This window comes from Theobroma cacao, chromosome 2 (assembly GCF_000208745.1).
Source record: "Theobroma cacao cultivar B97-61/B2 chromosome 2, Criollo_cocoa_genome_V2, whole genome shotgun sequence".
NCBI classification, from domain to species: domain Eukaryota; kingdom Viridiplantae; phylum Streptophyta; class Magnoliopsida; order Malvales; family Malvaceae; genus Theobroma; species Theobroma cacao.
The window spans coordinates 40,170,125-40,193,281 of record NC_030851.1 but is presented as its reverse complement, the minus strand read 5'-3'; the positions used below and the strand labels follow the sequence as shown (position 1 = coordinate 40,193,281).

The 23,157-nt window shown below is 37.6% G+C and overlaps 4 protein-coding genes and 1 pseudogene across 8 annotated transcripts; 4 read left to right on the top strand and 1 right to left on the bottom strand.

The window, feature by feature from the left end:
* LOC18610397 lies at positions 1,340 to 5,617 on the top strand (annotated as a pseudogene).
* LOC18610395 (vacuolar amino acid transporter 1) lies at positions 9,242 to 11,765 on the top strand. Its single transcript, XM_007046028.2, has 3 exons — positions 9,242 to 9,613; positions 10,095 to 10,702; positions 10,860 to 11,765. Exons 1-3 carry the CDS (start codon positions 9,313 to 9,315, stop codon positions 11,370 to 11,372), a joined length of 1,422 nt encoding a protein of 473 aa, XP_007046090.2. The 5' UTR covers positions 9,242 to 9,312; the 3' UTR covers positions 11,373 to 11,765.
* LOC18610394 (vacuolar amino acid transporter 1) lies at positions 13,096 to 14,443 on the top strand. The gene is made up of 3 exons (XM_018115019.1): positions 13,096 to 13,146; positions 13,628 to 14,303; positions 14,377 to 14,443. The coding sequence occupies exons 2-3, from the start codon at positions 13,744 to 13,746 to the stop codon at positions 14,441 to 14,443; spliced, it is 627 nt and encodes a 208-aa protein (XP_017970508.1). The 5' UTR covers positions 13,096 to 13,146; positions 13,628 to 13,743.
* LOC18610393 lies at positions 15,298 to 19,621 on the bottom strand. 5 transcript variants are annotated; one of them, XM_007046022.2, is made up of 7 exons: positions 19,435 to 19,621; positions 18,595 to 19,049; positions 17,604 to 17,999; positions 17,223 to 17,309; positions 16,484 to 16,609; positions 16,342 to 16,401; positions 15,298 to 15,558 (listed from the first exon to the last, which is right to left on the bottom strand). In XM_007046022.2, exons 2-5 carry the CDS (start codon positions 18,977 to 18,979, stop codon positions 16,491 to 16,493), a joined length of 987 nt encoding a protein of 328 aa, XP_007046084.2. In that variant the 5' UTR covers positions 18,980 to 19,049; positions 19,435 to 19,621; the 3' UTR covers positions 15,298 to 15,558; positions 16,342 to 16,401; positions 16,484 to 16,490. The 5 variants fall into 5 exon arrangements, with proteins under 5 accessions (XP_007046084.2, XP_017972104.1, XP_007046083.2 ...); XM_018116615.1 differs by having other exon boundaries at positions 15,298 to 15,555; XM_007046021.2 differs by having other exon boundaries at positions 16,342 to 16,392.
* On the top strand, positions 19,752 to 21,971 carry LOC18610392 (pentatricopeptide repeat-containing protein At2g02980, chloroplastic). Its single transcript, XM_018114655.1, has one exon. It carries the CDS (start codon positions 19,845 to 19,847, stop codon positions 21,657 to 21,659), a length of 1,815 nt encoding a protein of 604 aa, XP_017970144.1. The 5' UTR covers positions 19,752 to 19,844; the 3' UTR covers positions 21,660 to 21,971.

The following is a 23,157-nucleotide window of genomic DNA, read 5'->3' as shown; positions in this document are numbered from 1 at the left end:
AGCAGTGGAAAGAGGGTGAAGGGTAGTTTCATGACTTTCACATCACAAAAGGTTGATGTAGGGTTGTTTTGGCATAGTAGGGTTGTTAAGATAAGAATATTGGATCACACTGTTGTAAGGTTGTTCATTGTATTTGAATGATGAGAGTAGATTGTGTGATCTTTTCCTTTCTCTCGCCTTCGGAAAATATCAGAAGATGCAAGACTTGGGAAAAGGTTTGATTCAGCCTTGTCAGTAAATCCTCTTAATGAAGTTTTTGACTGCGATATCTCTGAGCCGAAGGGTTCATTTGGAGCAGGCATATTTGCAGCCTGCATTCACTGCACAAGCTATCCTAAACCTTCATCAGGCTTTTATGTTTATCCTGATTCAGTCCATAAAGCTAGAGTTGTTGTTGTCATCTTTATTTTCTGTCATCAAAATTGTGATTTAAAGTTGATAAAATGCTTTGAGTAAAATTCAATTTTTTTTTCTGGTATATTCCATCCCTTTGATATACATGCTTTCCCCGGTAAGTCATCAATTCTGATTCTTTTCTAGGAATCATTCTTTCCGGGAGCAAGGTAGTCTAAAAGAATTGCATGACAGTTACTGGGAGAGTTGTTTACAGGCAGTATCAAAAGAAAATGCAGAAAAATACAGGGTTGTGGGGCTAAATTTTTAGTGCTTGATGCTGAAATAGTTTAATCATCTTTTACCATTCACCAGGAAAAAACTTTATTCTGGTAGGAATTAAATTATGATGATGAGGACTAGTATTCCTGCAGTGTCCTCCCAACTTAATTCTCTGATAGATTCAGATTCTACCACATAATCTTGGAAAGACTGGAACAAAAATGTACATTCCTTCTGCATTACAACTCCATGTGTGAAGCACCCAATTATAGCTAAAATTTGCTGGTGGAGAAATGTTTAAGTTCTATAAACAGCTGCTTCATTTAATGGAACAGCAGATAGACTAATCCTTGCAACATGTAGGTTGGGATGCATCAAAGTTGCATGAGTCAAAAAGGAAATGCCGTATCTCCTCCAAATTTGGACATTGGAAGCAGGAATTTATGCACAGGACTTGATCGTGAGCTGGACTGTTTTGCGTTGACGGTTGTAGTGGGTTGCTTAAGACACGATCACTGGACTGTTTTGCATTGACAGCTGTAGTGAGTTGCTTAAGACACGATCACTGGACTGTTTGGCATTAACGGCTGTAGTGAGTTGCTTGAGACACTATCAATCTAAAAGGGAGATACAGACAGGATTCCTTTAAAGCGTGAAGGAGGCTGTTTGTTGCGACATTATATATATATATAACCTTGACTGAGTCTTTTTTCTGGTAAAGAAATATATTCTACCACTATTTGATTTGGTCTTTCATTGTTTTTCGGCAAGTTTTTAACATTATAATATTTTATTTCCTAATTTTTCTCAACAAACCTCTTTTATATGTATATGCAACATACATTGTGGGTTGACGAGTGGCAAAAGATGGACACCTCGAGGGAAAATGAGCTTCCACAGTCACAGCAACAAGGCAGAGGCACAAGCTTCCTTAAAACATGTTTCAATGGGCTCAATGCCTTAACAGGTATCTCTCTTTCTATGATGTTGAACGTGCAGGGTAAATTCATTGTGTTAACTGCAGAAAAGAAAGCACCCGAAGGCGCCGTAAACTATACCAGTTCACCTGGATAACAAGGTTTCTGCTTCTTTACAGTATATGATGAAACCAAAGAATTTGAGTTATCACTTTCATTGGTCAACATTTAAAAGCCAATATTTTGCATTAGAGAATTTTGTATTAACAACTGATAGGGTTGATCTTTATCTGGTTATTTCTATTTTGAAATTTATCAATGCTCCATTTTCCCATGGCTAACATCAAGCTCATTACTCTGTCTCACAGGCGTAGGAATACTGTCAATTCCATATGCACTTTCTCAAGGAGGATGGTTAAGTTTATTGCTTTTTTTCCTGGTAGCTGTTCTCTGTTGGTACACAGGACTACTTCTTCGACGCTGCATGGATTTGAACCCGCTCATCAAAACCTATCCGGATATAGGTGAGCAAGCTTTTGGATAAAGGGAGGGCAATTGTATCGCTGTACATGTATCTTGAGCTGTACCTGGTTGCAGTTGAGTTTCTGATATTAGAAGGTGACAATCTACACAAGTTGTTTCCAAACATGGGGTTCAAAGTTGCCGGCCTGAAAATTGGAGGGAAGCAAGCCTTTGTTCTACTGATTTCCCTGGTGATTCTGCCAACTACATGGTTGAAGAGTTTGGGTATGCTTGCCTATGTTTCTGCCGGTGGGGTTTTGGCTTCTTTTTTACTTGTTGTTTGCATCTTTTGGATTGGAGCAGTGGACGGAGTGGGGTTCCATAAAAGCAATGTGCTTTTGAATTGGAGAGGAATGCCTACTGCTATAGGCATGTTTAACTTTTGTTATTGTGGGCATCCAGTTTTCCCCACATTATGCAGCTCAATGAGAGACAGAAATCGGTTCTCTAAGGTAAGAAACAATGCTCTAGACTTCTACTTAGAGATGCAAGGGGAAAGAGACCATTTCCTGCAAAATCTGTCATGGATTTTATCTGTATGAACTACACATGATCTTGTTCTGTATCAACATCATTTCTTTCATGTTGTGTTTTATCTTATTGCAGGTTTTACTTGTCTGCTTCGTCACAAGCACCATCAACTATGGATCAATGGCTGTTCTAGGCTACCTGATGTATGGAGAACATCTGAAGTCTCAAGGGACATTAAACCTCCCTATCAATAAGATCAGCACAAAAATAGCAATCTATACAACTTTAATCAATCCCCTCACAAAATATGCTATCATAACTGCTCCAATAGTTATAGCCATTGAAGAAAAATCACTCTTCCGCAATAGGAGGTCTCTAAGCATCTTCGTTAGAACAGCTCTTGTCATCAGCACGGTTATTGTTGCCTTAACCTTCCCATTTTTCGGCTACGTAATGGCATTCATCGGATCATTCTTAGGTGTCATCCTCTCAATATTACTACCATGCCTCTGCTGCCTTAAAATTAACAAAACTACTCGAAAATTTGGGTTCGAGTTGGCAATAATTGTTGCCATTTTGGTAGCTGGGTCTTTTATAGGTGTAGTGGGAACCTTCACCTCCATAAAAGAAATTGTTAACCATCTATGAATCACTTGGCATGGATAGTAACTCAAGCTTTTTATTAGTAAGGTGAGAGATATCAGAATAAAAGTCAGATAAACAACTCTATACGTTTATGGATCAAGAAAGATCAATCCTTGTTAGGAGTTTATGCAATAAGCAATGAGACAAGCAGGACATTTCTGTCTGATATTAACAAAGCTGCTCAAAACTTTGAGTTCGAGTTTATAACACTTGCTGGGATTTTTGAGGTACTAGCCTTCATAGCCTTGATGATTTACATGTACTCTACGTAAACTATACTCAGATTCTGACATTAATTCAGCAGAGTTCGCAAGGATCAACAGACGATTATTGCCTCCCTCAACCAATAATCTTTCTTCACTAGGACAAACTCTTACATCTTTAACTCGTCTCCCTACCCACCCTTGAGGAGAAAGCTCAGCAGTTTGGCTACCATTTGCACGAACTGCAGCATCCCATTGATGTGCAGTTGCATTCCATTGTTTCTTTCTCCAACCTCCCTGCACAGGCAGCTCTTCTGGGTTAGCCTCAATCAACTTTTCTTTCTGAGATTCGAACACCACGATCTTCTTCTTTTGTGAAACATTTTGAAAATATTGCCTCTCTTTGACGGTCATTTCGAATTGTGTGCAGCAAAGCAAGGAACAAACCCGTCTCTCCCCACAGTTTCCTCGGAACCTTCCTCCTCCCAAACTCCAAAAGCTCTCTCAACGAATCCGCAGCTCCTTCCGGGTCCTCCGCGTACGCCGACAATCCCGGGTTCACCCTCAAGCTCTCCATCCCTTCTTTAAAATCGAAAACCGGGTTTTCAGTTTTACCTTCGACTCTGTACCCAAACACGTGAATCCTCGTTCCCGTGCTGCCGCCTTCGATTGAATTTATGTTTTGAGGTTCAAGAGTGGCACAAAATGAACTGTTTTGAAAGCAGAGAAACAGCAACCAGGCAGGGGCATCAGCTTCCTAGGAACTTGCTTCGATGGGGGCTCGATGCCTTGTCAGGTTCTTCTCTCCCTCTGAAATTTAATGTGCAACTTTACATTCATAAGGAACTTTAAAAGCGAGATAGGAACCTGAAGGCACCCGAAACTAGAGCAGTTCCATTGCAAGTCAAGATTTTGAGGGAAGCCAGTAGAACCAAGGCTTGCTTCCCACCAATTTCCAACCGGGAACTGTGAACCCATGTTTGGCAAACCTACTGACAATTTGGACAAGCTGTTTCAAAACATGGGAGTCGAAGTTCCCAGGCTGAAAAAATGGGAGTAAATCAAGCCTTCAGTTCTACTGGCTTCCCTCCTAGTTTTGGCTCGAAGTGCTATAGAATAGGTTGCTTTAAGGTGCCTACCATTTTTCAGTTACATTACGAATTTAACTGCACGTTCAATATCAGAGGGAGAAAGGAACATGATAAGGCTTTGAGCCCATAGAAAACAGCTTCTTCGGAAGGTGGTGCCTCTACCTGGTTGCCGTGGTTGTTTGCTTCTGATCCATGCTTTATATATATATATATGACGAGCCTGATTTTTCCTCTGGATGGGTGAAAGGTATGTATACAAGATAATTTATCAAGCTGTTTAACTTAAAAACCGTATGCCTACTGCTATAAGCTTATTCGAGGAAGTGACGTTTGAATGCTTGTTTTTTTTAACAGAGATCATATATTAATCATTGAGTCAAATGTTCATATGTAACTTGTTTGCCTTCAGTTATTGCCGCGGACAGTTTCCCACCATTCCTCAATATTATGAGTAAGAAATGATATTTTATTTTTTTAATAAAAATGGCAGAAATGATATTTCATTATAAACAAATCTAATGACAGGCAGAGACACCAACATATAGACATTACATATTTGATAGGCTCTAGAAGTGGTGAATTTATATTTGCTCAAGCATGAGTAATTTGAGCTCAAGCTAAAATCAAACTGTGGTAAACAAGTTCAATTATACTCTTTCCAGGCCCTTGTAAGAATTGTACCAAGGTCTGATGCCAGGTTCTCTCTGTTATCCAACCATCATGTACAAAAATTTACAAAGAAACTGATATTTTTGAGATACCATGACAAGCACAATCTTCTTTATCACTATATTTGGTGGATGATTAGATTTTTCCAACATTTTAGCTTACATTCATGTGCTATGATGGAACCCAGGACATGCCATTTTATCTGTCATATTTGTTTCAAAATCAAAGTTTAGACTATGTATTAGAATCAAAATAGAAAGTTTCCAACAATTGAAGTCCAAGGAATGCTGGCCACAGGCCATCATAGGCATTAATATTAGGAGTCATGTAATGTAGGGATGACTAGATTTATACAAACGCTCACACTAGCAGAGTGGAAAACAGGTGGTGAGAAAATATTGACTTAACTCCTTGCCTACCACATGGAAAGTTCATTCATCTGCTTTTTGAACATATCAAATGTCAAGAACTGTTTCATTGTATGCAGCCTGAAAATCCTGCTAGGTGAAATAGTGTTTGATTATTCAAGATGGAGATGCGAAGTCAATGCTCAGACCAGATGGAAGAGAGTCCTTGAAATTGAACCACAACTCTATTGGTATATCTGGATAAGAACACTAAGAATTCAAAACTTTAGTACATAATCTGGCTTTTGCTTTTGATTGATATTCGAAGCAAGAAATTTAGTAAAATCATCTGTATATTTGTGATACCCAACATCCCACATCTGATGTGAATGTGATTGTTAAGACCTATATAATAATCCAAGCCCACCACCACTAGCAACTTAAGCTTAAGTTTTTGAAAATCACGTGGTTTAGGCCCAAAAAGTTACTGGACCAATGGTTGGGCTTGGGTCATTACAAATGATATCAGAGTCTGCGCCAGTCCGATGTGAGCTTCTTGGTTCTGTGGATGTGATGTGTGGCCTTGATAAGAGCATTAAGGATTTAAGTGGGTGGGATTGTGATACCAAAATCCCACATCTGATGTCTACTATTAGCAACTTGAACTTAAATTTTTGAAAGTCACGTGATTTAGGTCCAAAAAATTACTGGACCAGTGATTGGATTTGGATCGTTACAATATCAATAACTTTTCTTGTGTAATTGTTCCTGGAAACTACCCACTTACCCTTACAAAGAGAAAACTGATCTTGATCTCCTACTGCAGAAGAATACTCAACTATGATAATAATTGCAGATGCTTTTCTCACATTCAGGTTTCTAAACAAAAGCCTAGGAAAAAGTGCTTGAGATCATCACAATGCTGTTGTTGCAGAAATATTGATGTTCTAAGTTTATCTCTTTCCAAATTCCAAGTACTTCTATCATTTTTTTTGTCTGTTTAAAGTTTGTTGCTGATGTAAAAGGCCTTGTCAGCTAAAGTTATGATTGTTTTCACTTTATGATTAGTGCTATCCATAACTTGTGGTATCATTTCCATGCTTTTCCATTTCCAGGATTCTGTTTCTCCGTTGGCTTTCATTACTTCAGTTAAGCAACATCATTGTTTTTATATCATAGTTTCTTGTAAGATGTTGGGTCCACCTGATTTTTTTTTTTTTGAAAGTTAAGAGTTCATTCATAAAAGAGAGGGTATTCATGTACATACAAAGAAGTCTTTGACTGGAAAGAAAGCAGTCTTAACCCTCTGATCACAACTGGTCAGATAAAGAGTCCATCTGATATTTTATATCCAGGAAAATTTTGTTTTAAAGGATGATAAAAAGGAAAAGGTATATGGATCCTAATCATACTAATTAAAAAGATTAAAGGTGTTATAAACTATTAGCAAGATATTGCTCAAATGAGTTCAAGTTTTTATTTGGTTGGACACCCCATTAATCCATTTCAAATGTTTTGAATAATCTACTGGATACCTGGGTGCTGCTCCAACACCTGAAACTTTGGCATGCAACTGAAGTTCCTCAGATAATAAAATGAAAAACGAGTGCATGTGGGAGACTTTAGGGCCACAATCCACTATTCTGGGAATGAACCTTGTGGCCTCAATATATGGAGTGAAATTCATTGGACGACCAGGGTTGCATTACCACTGACCCTAGTGGACAACAAAGGTGAAAACCATGCATGTGCGGCGTTCTTTGCTGCCCTCAATCTAAGAGATGTTCACCGTGCAACACGGTTCAGCTCGAAGATAATTTTTATAGGACCATTTGTGAAATGAAAGAAATCTCACATCTATTAAATTAGGATTATCTTAATTAAAAGTATTTTAGACATACATACATAGACAAGGCATCTCCACCTATTATCAAATGGTTTTATGTTGAATGTTTGTCGTATAATTTAACATGGTATTAAAGCAGTCGTTATTGATCATTGGTTGGTGTCTTTATGGGTCTCCTCCGATGATTCATGGCATATGATAGGTTTGTATTGCCTATGTGTGAACATATAAATATAACAAAAATCTCTCCGTCTATCAATTGATTTTAGGTTAGATACATGTCTTAAAATTTCAATAATAATTGGCAGAGTGGGTCATCTTCAAAAAGGAAAAAAAACAATAAAAGATTGCAATGGATCTTTGTTTACTTTCCTTTATACACATTATGATTTGTGCATTAAAATTTGTCAATGGATCTTTGCTACGTACATGATGGAGATGCAGTAGGGTAAAGTATATCAAAAAGTACTTCTACTAGCATTAGAAGACAAGCATGATCAAGCCCTCTTTACTCTGTAGGTGAACTTTTATGTTTAATATCCCTTTCCACCAAGCAAAATTAATACAAAAGACAGCACAATCGTCCCTCGTGTTAGAATACCAAAGCTTTCTTTCTCTTCTTCTTTTTTTTTATTTATTCTGCCTTTTTTGGTTGCTTGAGATGCTGCCATTCTTCAAAGTTTTAAACCATTCAGCAATCAGATAAAGCACCCGATCCACAAAGAATACACTTAACTTTTTTTCCAATTTATTTGCCCTTTTTTAAAAGCTGGCAAAATAATTATGTTATGATCTTATCATCTATGGAAAAAGGGGAAGGGTAGTTTTTTTGACTTTCACATCACAAAAGATTGATGTCGGATTGTTTTGACATAGTAGTTATGTTACCATAAAGATAAGAATATTGGATCACACTGTTTTGCCTAGTCAGGTTGTTCGTTGTAGTTGAATGATAGGAGTGGATTGCGTGATCTTTTCCTTTCTTTCCCCTTTGGAAAATATCAGAAGATGAAAGACTTGGGAAAAGGTTTGATTCAGCCTTGTCAGTAAATCATCTTAATGAAGCTTTTGACTGCGATATCCCTGAGCGGAAGGGTTCATTTGGAGCAGGCATATTTGCAGCCTGCATTCACTACACAAGCTATCCTAAACCCTCATCAGGCTTTTATGTTATCCGGATTCAATCTATAAAGCTAGAGTTGTTGTTGTCATCTTTGTTTTCTGTCATCAAAATTGTGATTTAAAGTCAATAAAATGCTTTGAATTGAATTCAACTTTTTCCTGGTATATCCCATCCCTTTGATGTACATGCTTTTCCTGGTAAGTCATTTCAGATACTTTTTTCAGAATCATTCTTTCCAGGAGTAAGGTAGTCCAAAAAACTTGCATGACAGTTACTGGGAGAGTTGATTGCAAGCAATGTCAAAAGAAAATGCAGAAATTACAGGGTTGTGGGGCTAAATTTTTAGTGCTTGACGCTGAAATAGTTTAATCATCTTTTAGCATTCACCAGGAGAAAACATTATTCTGGTAGGAATTAAATTATGATGGTAAGGACTAGTCTTCCTGCAGTGTCCTCCCAGCTTAATTCTCTGATAGATTCAGATTCTACCACATAATATTGGAAAGACTGGAACAAAAATGTATATCCCTTCTGCATTATAAATTCATGTGTGAAGCACCCAATTATAGCTAAAATTAGCTGATGGAGAAATGTTTAAGTTCTATAAACAGCTGCTTCATTTAGTGGAACAGCAGATAGAGGTTACCATTAAGGACTAATCTTTTCAACATATAGGTTGGGATGCATGAAAGTTGCATGAGTCAAACAGGAAAGGCCTTATCTCCTCCGCCAACAACAACAACCCTCAAAGAAAAGGAACTAAGATATATCAAACATTAAATGTAGCATGTGAGTGGGTTTTTCCTTTTGAAAGCTGCATTGTAATTATCACCCTAAGCCAAGGATATCACCCCACATTTCTGATGCTTTTTCCTGTTAAAGTTGAATGGGCATCTACTCATCTTCACTCACTCCTCCCACAAACCAAGCAATTTATTCTAATAGAAGAAAATAATGGATGTGCATACTTGTCAACATCAAAACAACAAACATCGACCTATTCCTCTTATATATATGCAACATTGTGGGTTCCTGAGTGGCACAAGATGGACATCTCGAAAGCTGAGAAATTAGAGAGCCAAAATGAGCTTCCACAGCCACAGCAACAAGGCAGAGGCACAAGCTTCCTTAGAACTTGTTTCAATGGGCTCAATGCCTTATCAGGTTTCTCTCTTCCTCTGATATTAAATGTGCAGGATAAATTCATAGGGCAAATTGCAGAAAAGTAAGCATTCAAAGGCACCCTAAACTATACCAGTTTACCTGGATGACTAGGTCCAGATATCATGTTCCCCATTCCTATATTAGCTCCTAAGGGCCAGGGTCATTTGTCACAACCTTTCCAGGTCTTCACAGAAGTGCTATGTTCATTTTTTTGTGCTAATATTCTCTTCCTCGTGCTGTAAGAAAATTTATACATGGTCTTGATTAAACAAGGTTAATTTCTGTTCTTTACAGTATATGAAGAAGCCAAAGAATTTGAATTACCATCGTAGAATAGGAATCTAGGAAGTGATAGAACAGCTTCATCAAATAAAGACATAGTCCCAATAATTATGTCTACCGCATGAATCATTTACTTCCATTTTCATTGGTCAATATTTAGAAATACTGTAATGATCAAGCTCACTACTCTGTCTCTCAGGCGTAGGAATACTGTCAATTCCATATGCACTTGCTCAAGGCGGATGGTTAAGCTTATTGCTTCTTGTCCTGGTAGCTGTTCTCTGTTGGTACACTGGACTACTTCTTCAACGCTGCATGGATTTGAATCCCCTCATCAAAACCTATCCGGATATTGGTGAGCATGCTTTTGGATACAAAGGGAGAGCTATTGTATCGCTGTTCATGTATCTTGAGCTGTACCTGGTTGCAGTTGAGTTTCTGATATTAGAAGGTGACAATCTAGACAAGCTGTTTCCAAACATGGGGTTCAAAGTTGCCGGTCTGAAAATTGGAGGAAGGCAAGCCTTTGTTCTACTGACTTCCCTCGTGGTTCTTCCAACTACATGGTTGAAGAGTTTGGGTATGCTTGCCTATGTTTCTGCAGGTGGGGTTTTGGCTTCTTTTATCCTTGTTGTTTGCATCTTTTGGGTTGGAGCAGTGGACGGAGTGGGGTTTCATGAAAGCAATGTACTTTTGAATTGGAGAGGAATGCCTATTGCTATAAGCATGTTTACCTTCTGTTATTGTGGGCATTCAGTTTTCCCCACATTATGCAGCTCAATGAGAGACAGAAGCCGGTTCTCTAATGTAAGAACCAATATTCTGGACTTCCTACTTAGTGATGCAAGGGGAAGAGATAATTTCCTGCAAAATCTGTCCTGGATTCTATCAGTATGAACTACGCAAGATCTTGTTCTGTATTAACATCATCTTATCTTTCATGTTGTGTTTTATCTTGTTGCAGGTTTTATTTGTCTGCTTCATCACAAGCACCATCAACTATGTATCAATGGCTGTTCTAGGCTACCTGATGTACGGAGAACATTTGAAGTCTCAAGTGACATTAAACCTCCCTATCAAAACGATCAGCACAAAAATAGCAATCTATACAACTGTAATCAATCCCCTCACAAAATATGCTATCATAACTGCTCCAATTACTACAGCCATTGAAGAAAAATCACTCTTCGGCAACAGCAGGTCTCTAAGCATCATCATTAGAACAGCTCTTGTGATCAGCACTGTCATTGTTGCCTTAACCGTCCCATTTTTCGGCTACATTATGGCATTCATCGGATCGTTCTTGAGTGTCACCTCCTCGATATTACTGCCATGCCTGTGCTACCTTAAAACTAACAAAACTGCTCAAAAATTTGGGTTCGAGTTGGTAATAATTGTTACCATTTTGGTGGCCGGGTCTTTTATAGGTGTAGTGGGAACCTTCACTTCCATAAAGCAAATTGTTAGCCATCTATGAATCATTTGAAGTGGATAGTAACCCAAGCTATTTATCGGTAAGATGAGAGATATAAGAACAAAAGTCAGATAAGTAATACTATATGTATATGGGTCAAGAAAGATCAATCCTTGCTAGGAGTATATGCAATAAGCAATCAGACAAGCAGAACATTTATGTCTGATATTAACAAAGCTGCTCAAAACTTGGGGTTCTTGCTGATAATACTTGTTGGGATTTTGGTAGCTGCCTCATTCATAGCAGAAATAAATGTATACAAGGAGATGTTGCAACAACAATCCTTGAAAGAAAGTTAAGATAGGAAAAACATGTATCTGAGTTTCATTCCATCCAGTTTTGTGGAGATCAAGCTTCAGCAGATATAAAAGGGGGAAAAGCGCATAATTAGTTATCGATCAGAGATCAAACAAAAAGTTACTATACCAACCACAGCATGGCAAAACATAGAAGCTAAAAAAGGCAGAGGAAGTAAAAGGAAAAGGAAATATAAGTTCTATCTATAAATAAAGTATTGACAAATATCTTAGCTGTACAGAGAGAGGGAAAGATCATCATGATTGAATGCATTTCTATTTCAAAACGTATCCCGAATTTCCCCATGATATCTGTCGATGTTAAAATCTAATAAGCATAGTATATGCTCCCCAGTTCGTTCTTGCAGTGAGCAATTGTTTGTAGACCGAGCTTGACGCCGAATCTGACTCAGGCGAGTCATCCTTCCTGGCACCTTGCCATGTGAACATCCTGCAGTATCCTCTTTCCCATTTCCCTATTGAGCTAGACGGCGAATTTGAGTTAGGCGAGTTGTATGCAATTCTTTGCATGCACCCGCAAGTGTCCTCTTGGATGCTCTGTTGCATGAATGATTGGTTTTTAAGGCAAGCTTGACGCTGAATTTGACTTAAGCGGGGCACTTTTCCTTCGCAATGAGATCCTTCCTTCTCGTTTCTCTGATGAGCAATTAGGGGTACTTCGTCAAATTTATCCCAATTCTTATCTAAAAAACAAACCAGATACTTTTAGAAGAAGTTGTGAAAATGTGTTACTAGATAAGCATGTCACACAAGCCATGAACTGTGGATTATGGTTTCAGAAGGAGGCTGACTAGAAAAGGAACTCTGCGTCTACATGGTGGCGGTGGACAATGAGTGAAGTCTATCTTAATTTGGACACTGGAGACAGGAATTTATGTACATTCTTGATCTGTTTTGCATCGACGGCTGTCGGGAGTTGCTTAAGACACGATCAATCTACGAGGGAGATACGGACAGGATTCGTTTAAAGCATGATTAAAGTGTGCAGGAGGCTGTTTTTTGCGGCATTATGTAGAGAAGCAGCTGGAGGTTTTTGTAATGCTTTAACTCATTGAAAGCCTCTCAAGTTTGAGCTTGGATATCCTTAAATTCAGGCCTTTAATCGTATGGGGAACGTTATAATATTTTATTTCCTGATTTTTCTCAACACACCTCCTATATGCATGTATATGCAACATACATTGTGGGTTCATGAGTGGCACAAGATGGACATCTCGAAAGCTGATGAGAAATTTTTTTTTTGAAAAGAATTTATCCTGCACATTTAATATCAGAGGAAGAGAGAAACCTGTTAAGGCATTGAGCCCATTGAAACAAGTTCTAAGGAAGCTTGTGCCTCTGCCTTGTTGCTGAATCTGATGAGAAATTAGAGAGCCAAAATGAGTTTCCACAGCCACAGCAGCAAGGCAGAGGCACAAGCTTCCTTAGAACTTGTTTCAATGGGCTCAATGCCTTATCAGGTTTCTCTCTTTCTCTGATATTAAATGTGTAGGATAAATTCATAGGGTAAGTTGCAGAAAAGTAAGCATTCAAAGGCACCCTAAACTATGCCAGTTTACTTGGATGACTAGTCCGGATATCACGTTCCCCTTTCCTATAGTAGCTCCTGAGGGCCAGGGTCATTTGTCACAACCTTTCCAGGTCTTCACAGAAGTGCTGTGTTCATGTCTTTATGCTAATATTCTCGTCCTCATGTTGTAAGAAAATTTATACATGGTCTTGATAAACAAGGTTAATTTCTGTTTCTTTACAGTATATGAAGAAACCAAAGAATTTGAATTACCATCTTTAGAATAGGAACCTAGGAAGTGATAGAACAGCTTCATCAAATAAAGACATAGTCCCAATAATTATGTCTACCGCATGAATCCTTTACTTCCATTTTCATTGGTCAATATTTAGAAATACTGTAATGATCAAGCTCATTACTATTTCTCTCAGGCGTAGGAATACTGTCAATTCCATATGCACTTGCTCAAGGAGGATGGTTACGCTTATTGCTTCTTATCCTGGTAGCTGTTCTCTGTTGGTACACAGGACTACTTCTTCGACGCTGCATGGATTTGAATCCCCTCGTCAAAACCTATCCGGATATAGGTGAGCATGCTTTTGGATACAAAGGGAGAGCAATTGTATCGCTGTTCATATATCTTGAGCTGTACCTGGTTGCAGTTGAGTTTCTGATGTTAGAAGGTGACAACCTAAACAAGCTGTTTCCAAACATGGGGTTCAAAGTTGCCGGGGTGAAAATTGGAGGAAGGCAAGCCTTTGTTCTACTGACTTCCCACGTGGTTCTGCCAACTACATGGTTGAAGAGTTTGGGTATGCTTGCCTATGTTTTTGCAGGTGGGGTTTTAGCTTCTTTTATCCTTGTTGTTTGCATCTTTTGGGTTGGAGCGGTGAACGAAGTGGGGTTCCATGAAAGCAATGTGCTTTTGAATTGGAGAGAAATGCCCACTGCTATATGCATGTTTACCTTCTGTTATCATGGGCAGTCAGTTTTCCACACATTATGCAATTCAATGAAAGACAGAAGCCGGTTATTTAAGGCAAGAAACAATATTCTAGACTTCTACTTGGAGACTATTTCCTGCAAAATCTGTCTTGGATTCTATCAGTATGAACTACACAAAATCTTGTTTTGTATTAACATCATCTCATCTTTCAAGTTGTGTTTTATCTTGTTGCAGGTTTTACTTGTCTGCTTCATCACAAGCACCATCAGCTATGGATCAATGGCTGTTCCAGGCTACTTGACGTATGGAGAACATCTAAAGTCTCAAGTGCCATTAAACCATCCTATCCAAAAGATCAGCACAAAAATAACAATATAAACTACTCTAATCAATCACCTCACAAAATATGCTATTATAACTATTCCAATTGTCACTACCATTGAAGAAAAATCACTCTTCCGCAACAACAGGTCTCTAAGTATCATCATTAGAACAGCTCTAGTGATCAGCACTGTCATTGTTGCCTTAAACAAACCATTTTTCGCCTATGTGATGGCATTCATCGGATCATTCTTGAGTGTCACTGCCTCTATATTACTAACATGCCTGTGCTACCTTAAAACTAACAAAACTGCTTGAAAATTTAAGTTCGAGTTGGTAATAATTGTTACCATTTTGGTGGCTAGGTCTTTTATAAGTGCAGTGGGAGCCTTCATTTCCGTAAAGCAAATTGTTAACCATCTATGAATCATTTGACATGGATAGTAACCCAAGCTTTTTATTAATAAGATGAGAGATATCAGAACAAAAGTCAGACAAACAATAGTATATGTATATGGATCAATAAGGATCAATCCTTGTTAGGAGTCTATGCAATAAGCAATGAGACAAGCAGAACATTTATGTCTGATATTAACAAAGCTGCTCGAAACTTTGGGTTCAAACTGATAATACTTGTCGGGATTTTGGTAGCTGCCTCATCCATAGCAGTAATAAATGCATACAAGGAGATGTTGCAAGAACAATCCTTGGAAAGAGTTCATGCAAGAATTGAAAGAAAGTTAAGATGATTAGTTATCGATCTGAGATCAAACAAAAAGTTACTATACCAACCACAGCGTGGAAAAACATAGAAGCTAAAAATTGCAGAGCAAGTAAAAGGAAAGAGAAAGATATGTTCCATATATAAACAAAGTATTAACAACTATCTTAGCTGTACAGAGAGAGGGAAAGGTCATTATGATTCAATGTATTTCTATTTCAAAATGTATTGCGAATTTCCCTATGATATCTGTCAATGTTAAAATCTAATAAGCATAGTGTATGCAGTATAGCCTAAGGACACAGCTTGAAGCCCCTTGATCTTCTAACCTCAAACTTCAGACACAAAGGCAATGTCTTCTTTACAAGTTTCTTCTGCATCCAAATCAAACTGAAATTTTTAAGGCACATGATGTAATGTAATAGACATTAGATGGTAAGTTTATGTAGCTAAAATTGTCTGCATGTACTTTTGATGTTAGATGCTTCGATATAGATTTTATAGGCAGTAAATACTGAAAGCTTGGTCGAGCAAACTGAAGCAGATGACATTAAGATTAATGCTGGCAGTGGAATTTAAGGGTAAAAGAGTGCCTTCTATATACAACTTAAGGAAAGAAAAAGTTTTCAAAATTTCTCAATTTGGAAGCATGAATAAATATAAAGTTCTTGTAGGCTGGCCACTGTATCATCTTCACTTACTAACCTGATCAAATAGTCAACTTAAGGATCATAGAACCTTAAAGTAACACAACTATCTTAACTGCTTTCAACTCAAGGAACTCCCTCCCTAGAACTAACCTCCAGTTTCCCCTCCTTTTGATGCAAATGTGCACCAGCTTAGATTGGCATTGCCTAGCATCAGAAAATTTAAACAACTAAATATCTAACGAATAGAACTTTGATCCAACTCATTAGCTAATCCCATCACACTGCAATAGATATTTCATTGGGATGCATTTCTTCATTACTATATGTCTGAGCTTAGCCTATGTTGAAAGTGAATCTTGGTTTCAGAGCATGCCAATGACAACTATAGCATTGAGTTAACTAGCCATGATTCCATGTCAAACCACCATGCATAACACATGAGTTATAACGAGGAAAAGCAAACGGGGAAAGTTAGAACCCTTTCCAAATGGAAGCTGAAGGATTTACCTCTACTTTCTTAGCCAAAAAATCCAGGCTGAACTCGCATATTAATTCTTTCTGCAAATGTTGCATTAAAAGTATTGCTATTAATGACTTAAGAGTAAGCAAATGATGTTTATTGCATTAAAAGCTAAAAATATATGCATACGTTACAGCTATCCAGTATTTCTCTTTGCAACCAAATCAGCATTTCCCAAACGAGCTTTGCGTCTTAATTGGCTTAAGCGTAGTGTTCCTTTCTCAAATATCATCTTGTCCACATTTTCTGCATTTACTGTTAATGACCTTGAAATGTTAGTGCCAAAATTGTTTACACCTAAAACGGAAACTATGAAAGGAACAAGAATCATTAAGTCATTAACTATTGGTAGTCTAATGGTGCAAGATTTTGTCAAAAAGATGGCAGTGTTGCTTGAAGAACTAGCAATACCGACAGGATGCTTTTTCAAAGCAGTGGAAAATGACACACTTTTCTACTAATATCATATTAAGGGAGATAATATATATTTTTTAATTTTGAAACGTTTAAATTTTTCAGGTCAGTGAAATTATCCCTTTTCAGCAGAAATTATCAGGTCATGGAATAAAGAATCAACAGGTTACAGATATTATCCCCTTTGAGCAAAGAGTGATCATCATCCAGCTCCCTGCTACCGGCTCAGGTTGCATAACTTGGCACGACTTTCTAAATTATAAGTGTCTATGCTCATTCTTCAAACCAAGATAACAAAATCCACAATTTCAAGGCCTGAACCTACTTCTCTATTTAAATTTCCTTTCTACTTCTTGAAACCAAATCCACAACCAATAATTCAAAGATTACAAAAACCACTCATAAATTTCAGGCATATAGGAACTATTGGATGAAAAGCTCCGGAACTTGTTACCAGAACAAGAGGAGGAAGAAGTTCCAATCACTTGGCAGCTGTCTAGCTTTGCACATTGTTCTGCAGCTGCATCTACCTTCTGGAGATCTGATAGAAATACAGGGGAACCAGGAAAAATAAGCAAGCAGCTAACATGAAATCTAAAACTTGATCATACACCTGCTCTGCCTGGAGAAACTTTGGATACAGTTGGTAAGTGCAAGGTGATACAAGGTGGAAGGTGACCAAAGGTATATTTTTCTATAATGCTAAGTGCCTACCACTAAGCACCAGTTTCTGCCTAGCAGCATCCATTGTTGAAAAAGAATTGCTATCCCAAAATTAAAAACACTTAATTCATGCATGCCTTCCTAGTCCTATCTATATCTCCTAATAAATTACCTTCATGATATTGGCAATCTAAATGCCCGTGCATATGCTCCTCAGTTCGTTCTTGCAGTGAGCAATTGTTTGTAGACCGAGCTTGACGCCGAATCTGACTCAGGCGAGTTATCCCTCCTGGCAACTTGCCATGTGAACATCCTGCACTATCCTCTTTCCCTAGAACATGATTTCCTGAGCGAGCTAGACGGCGAATTTGAGTCAGGCGAGTTTTACTTCTTTGCATGCACCCACAAGTGTCCTCTTGGATGCTCTGTTGCAATGATTGGCTTTTAAGGCAAGCTTGACGCTGAATTTGACTTAAGCGGGGCACTTTTCCTTCACAATGAGATCCTCCCTTCTTGTTTCTCTCATGAGCAATTAAGGGTACTTCATCAACTTTATCCCAATTTTCATCTAAAAAAAAGCCCAGATACTTTTAGAAGAAGTTGTGAAAATGTGTTACTAGATAAACATGTCACAAAAGCCATGAATTTTTTTGCTGGGTCAAAAGCCATGAATTGTTGGAGAGCTGTACCATTATATGTAGCCATAACATCATTAACATTTTCTTCCAAATGTTGAGCCTCCATGGTAGAATCTAACATTGATGATGGATATGTTGAAATAGAACTTGCATTGAAAACCACATCAGTGCATGCTATTAACCTTAGGACCATACGTGACCATTTTGTATTAAGACAGCTAGCCTTCTGTCTAATTATGATAGCTATGCATCTAGTGAATGACTTATGTGATGATTAGTGTGTATTCTTGTGCCTAGCTACTGTTCAAAGCTTACTTGTTAAGTTTTGCTATGTATATAAACTAAGTCAATGCATATCAGAAATATGTAGCCTACTGTTATAACAAAACTATCTTCACTTGCTCTGTTTCATACTTATCCTACATCTGCTAAAACACAACAGGATATTTAGCGACATAACATGAGTCATACACCTGATAAAATTGAAACTAACCAGAAAATTTTCCAAAATTTTGAGGTACTAACCTTCATAACCTTGACGATTTACATGTACTCTACGTAAACTATCCTCAGATTCTGACATTAATTCAGCAGAGTTCGCAAGGATCAACAGACGATTATTGCCTCCCTCAACCAATAACCTTTCTTCACTACGACAAACTCTTTCATCTTCAACTTGTCTCCCTACCTCACACCCTTGAGGCCAAAGCTCAGCAGTTTGGCTGCCATTTGCACGAAGTGCAGCATCCCATTGATGTGTAGTTCCATTCCATTGTTTCTTCCTCCGACCTCCCTGCACAAGCAGCTCTTCTGGGGCAGCCTCAATCAACTTTTCTTTCTGAGATTCGAACACCACGATCTTCTTCTTTTGTGAAACATTTTCAAAATATCGCCTCTCTTTGATGGTCATTTCGAATTGTTTACAGCAAAGCACGGAACAATGAGGAAATGAGTCTATAGCTAGTAACTACGCATTACATCTGTTTTTCCAGGAAAGATTAAACATAGTTAAAAATAAATAAACTCTAACAGTAAAGAACAATTAGCAGAAAAAAAAAAAACCAGACATCAATGTTAAAGTAAATGATCAAACAAATGATGAAACAATCATTGAGTTACAGTTATCAGAACCCAGCATCAGTTCCTAGTGACATGAATCAAGAACTTGAAATAAAAATAAAAAATGAATCTGAAGATGCAATGAAACACAACCCACTAACATTTGCAACCATCTGAAGCAAGAAAGCATTGAAACACCATTGCCAAGTTTAAAATTGGGAAAAAAAGTTGATACCCAGAAAAGATAAAGTGACAAAAATAAACAAATGGTAAGAAGAGAATAAAAATAAAAGCTCTGGGAATTACCAGAAAGCACATGTTTTTAAAGAATGGAAGAGACAAACTGACGACGAAATATCAAAAATATCTGAGGGAAAGAGAGAAAAAAAAAAAAACATACGTGAACCCTAAAAACGGAGTCTCCGAGGAATCTAAAACCACTCAACTCAGGGTCCATGTTCGCATGCTTGCCTTGCCTTTTTCAGTTCAATTTCTTCGCACAATTTAGAGTATGTTGACTTGTACCAAAGGATTGTACAAATCAGTTACGTGGCAGAGCTGGAATGGTCAGAAGGTTTTAATTTAATATCCATGAATGTATCGGATTTTTTCATTAAAAAAGGGGTATAGTTCTTATCTTTACTTCTTTAGGCTTCCCTCCACAAAACCTTTAAAACAAAAAGATTTCTGCTTTCTAGCGTAGCATATCTGTTGCTATGGCAGCAGCCCCAACTCCGATAACTTCAATTCCTCCTTCAAAACCCAGTGGAAAAATCTCAACGATTGAGCCTATAAACCCACCACAAAACCCTCTTTCTCTTCTACCCAAATGCGCCTCTTTGAGAGAAGTGAAGCAAATCCAAGCCTTTGCAATCAAAACCCATCTCCAAAATGACATCACTTTCCTTACCAAACTCATCAATTTCTGTACCAAGAACCCAACTTTTACCTCCATGGAATATGCCCACAAAGTATTTGACAAAGTTTCCCAACCTGATATTGTCCTTTTCAACACCATGGCTCGTGGCTATTCCCGTTCAAATACCCCAACCCAAGCCATCCCCCTCGTTTCTCAGCTTCTTTCCTTTGGTTTCCTGCCTGATGACTACACTTTCCCATCTGTTCTTAAAGCTTGTTCGAGTTCTAAAGCCTTGGAAGAAGGTAAACAAATTCATTGCCTTGTGATTAAGCTTGGGCTTAATCATAACATTTACATATGTCCAAGCCTTATTAGTATGTATACTGAGTGTAATGATTTGGATTCGGCTCGGAGAGTCTTTGATAAGATGTTGGATCCTTGTGTTATTTCTTACAATGCTATTATTACTGGTTATGCTAAATGTAGCAGACCAAATGAGGCCTTGTCGTTGTTTCGTGAATTGCAAGTTAAGAGTTTGAAGCCTACTGATGTTACCATGTTAAGTGTTCTGTCTTGCTGTGCTTTATTAGGAGCGTTGGATTTGGGGAAGTGGATACATGAATATGTTAATAAACACGGGTTTGATAAATATATTAAAGTAAGCACCGCGATTATTGATATGTATGCAAAGTGTGGCAGCTTGGAGGACGCAGTTTGTGTGTTTGAGAACATTACTTTAAGAGATACACCAGCTTGGTCAGCGATGATCGTGGCATTTGCAACTCATGGGAAGGGTTATAAAGCCATAGAAACGTTTGAAGAGATGAGAAAGGCAGGGGTGCAACCTGATGAGATCACATTTTTGGGCCTCTTATATGCTTGTAGTCATAATGGACTAGTGGAGGAAGGTTGGGGGTGTTTTTCTAGTATAACCAATAAGTATGGCATTGTTCCTGGTATTAAGCATTATGGGTGTATGGTGGATTTACTTGGTCGAACAGGACGCATAGATGAGGCTTATAAGTTCATTGATGAATTGCCTATCAAGCCTACACCAATACTATGGCGAACATTGTTAGCTGCTTGTAGTAGTCATGGTGATGTGGAATTAGGAAAGAGGGTGATTGAACGAATTTTTGAATTAGATGACTCTCATGGTGGAGATTATGTAATCTTGTCCAACTTGTGTGCAAGAGCTGGGAGATGGGAAGATGTGGATTTCCTTAGGAAATTGATGAAAGATAGAGGGGTGGTAAAGGTTCCTGGTTGTAGCTCTATAGAGGTGGACAATGTGGTGCATGAATTCTTCTCTGGGGATGGGGTGAATACTGTTTCAACATCTCTGCATAAGGCGCTCGATGAGTTAATGAAGGAATTGAAGATGGTTGGCTATGTACCTGATACTTCTCTAGTTTTTCATCCAGAAATGGGAGAAGAAGAGAAAGAAATTTCACTTAGATATCATAGTGAAAAACTGGCCATTGCGTATGGGCTGTTAAACACTCCCCCTGGATCAACAATTCGTGTGGTGAAGAACCTCCGGGTCTGTGGGGATTGCCATGCTGCTGCTAAACTCATATCGCAAATATTCGATAGGCAGATAATTCTCAGAGATGTCCAACGATTCCATCACTTCAGAGATGGAAAGTGCTCTTGTGGCGATTTCTGGTAACACAGATCATAAAACTCAAATGTGTAATCATCACTGGTGAAGAACAACCTCCCAATGTTGCCTTGTTGGAGAACTACTACCAACTACTACAATGTTCCAGCTGAAGATTAATTGGCCATGATTTGTGTCACCCAAGGACTAAAGAGCTGCCTAGGTTGATTCCAGTTCCAGTTATTTGTCTTCCATAAGCCATATTTGGTCAGTGGCAAACTTAGCTACTGTTGTACAGCATTCCTGATGTTGAGCTGGATTAGTAACTAATTAGACCTTTTTTTTCCCTTGTAATAATAAGGAAAAGTTATAATATGTAATCTCATAAAAATTCAAATAAGTTTTTATTTTTTTTATTTTTTATTACATTCAATTAAGTTCTATTTTATTTTATTTTGAATCAAATAAATTGTTATAGGTGAAAGAGATTATTATATTACTTTTATTTGTATCGCAAATTAGATTTATTGTATATGATTATTATAATTAGTTTGCCACATATATCCACACTAAAACGAGAAAATTGCTAATTTTATCATTTATTATGCATGTAGCCAATGGCCATTACAAAAATTATGAACTACATGCATGCAGATGCAGTCTATGTTTTCCAAAATTGATTAATCGACAATGATATTAAAATTTTATAACTAAATTCAGCTTTCATGCCGGCTAATCATCAAAATGACATATCATCAAAGCTGAATGGTAAAATTTTCACAACTTTACCAATTGTTCGTGACTCTTATTTTAATAACAATGTAAAGACTAAGTGTAACAAAATTGAGTTTAAGTAATTAAAACTATTAAATCAAAATAGTAAAAGATTATGGATGAAATATAATTAAAGAATAAAAATATAATTATGAATAAAATTTATAAATGTTAATATTGTAATTTATAAAAGATAAAAGTGACAAAATTTCTATTTTTTTGTCCAAAATCGAGAACTAATTCAATATTCAACCGGTTCTGTTTTTTTTTTTTAATTTAATCAATTTAGATCGATTTTTAAAAATATTTAATTTATTTTATTTTTAATTATAACGGACCAAATCAATTGAACTAATCAATTACTCACCCTTACTAAATTCAAATCACTTACCATTTTTGTAAATTGATTGAATATACCTATTTGCTACAATTCTAAAATACATGAATCTTTGATAATCCATTGAATTTATTCAGCATATATACATAGTATTTCACATGAAACTCGAGTAAATGTTCATTTATGGATTCTTTCCCTTTGGGGTTATGGTCAAGTTCACAAAGGGCCTCCTCAGCCGGACCCGGTGAGGGAAAATTTGTAGGTAAATGTGATGGGTGAAGACGAAGACGAGGAGAAGTGAAAAACCCTTAGTGCGTATAGTGTGAACGGTGGTCTTGTTTGATCCATGTCGGCCAGCAGCAACTGCAGGTGTTGGTGCTGCGGAAGGGGAAAGAAAAATGGTATACTCTCAAACTAATAATTGATTGGCAGCTTTGCCAGGACCATACAATTTTC

Coding starts and splice junctions, on each gene's coding strand:
- LOC18610395 (XM_007046028.2), top strand. CDS start 9,313: ATGCTTTTTCCTGTTAAAGTTGAATGGGCATCTACTCATCTTCACTCA. Junction 9,614..10,094: donor TGGGCTCAATGCCTTATCAG/GTTTCTCTCTTC, acceptor TCTGTCTCTCAG/GCGTAGGAATACTGTCAATT. Junction 10,703..10,859: donor ACAGAAGCCGGTTCTCTAAT/GTAAGAACCAAT, acceptor ATCTTGTTGCAG/GTTTTATTTGTCTGCTTCAT.
- LOC18610394 (XM_018115019.1), top strand. CDS start 13,744: ATGGATTTGAATCCCCTCGTCAAAACCTATCCGGATATAGGTGAGCAT. Junction 14,304..14,376: donor ATCTGTCTTGGATTCTATCA/GTATGAACTACA, acceptor ATCTTGTTGCAG/GTTTTACTTGTCTGCTTCAT.
- LOC18610393 (XM_007046022.2), bottom strand. CDS start 18,979: ATGACCATCAAAGAGAGGCGATATTTTGAAAATGTTTCACAAAAGAAG. Junction 18,000..18,594: donor AAATCGTCAAGGTTATGAAG/GTTAGTACCTCA, acceptor GCTTTTTTTTAG/ATGAAAATTGGGATAAAGTT. Junction 16,610..17,222: donor TTCTTCCTCCTCTTGTTCTG/GTAACAAGTTCC, acceptor GGTCATTAACAG/TAAATGCAGAAAATGTGGAC.
- LOC18610392 (XM_018114655.1), top strand. CDS start 19,845: ATGGCAGCAGCCCCAACTCCGATAACTTCAATTCCTCCTTCAAAACCC.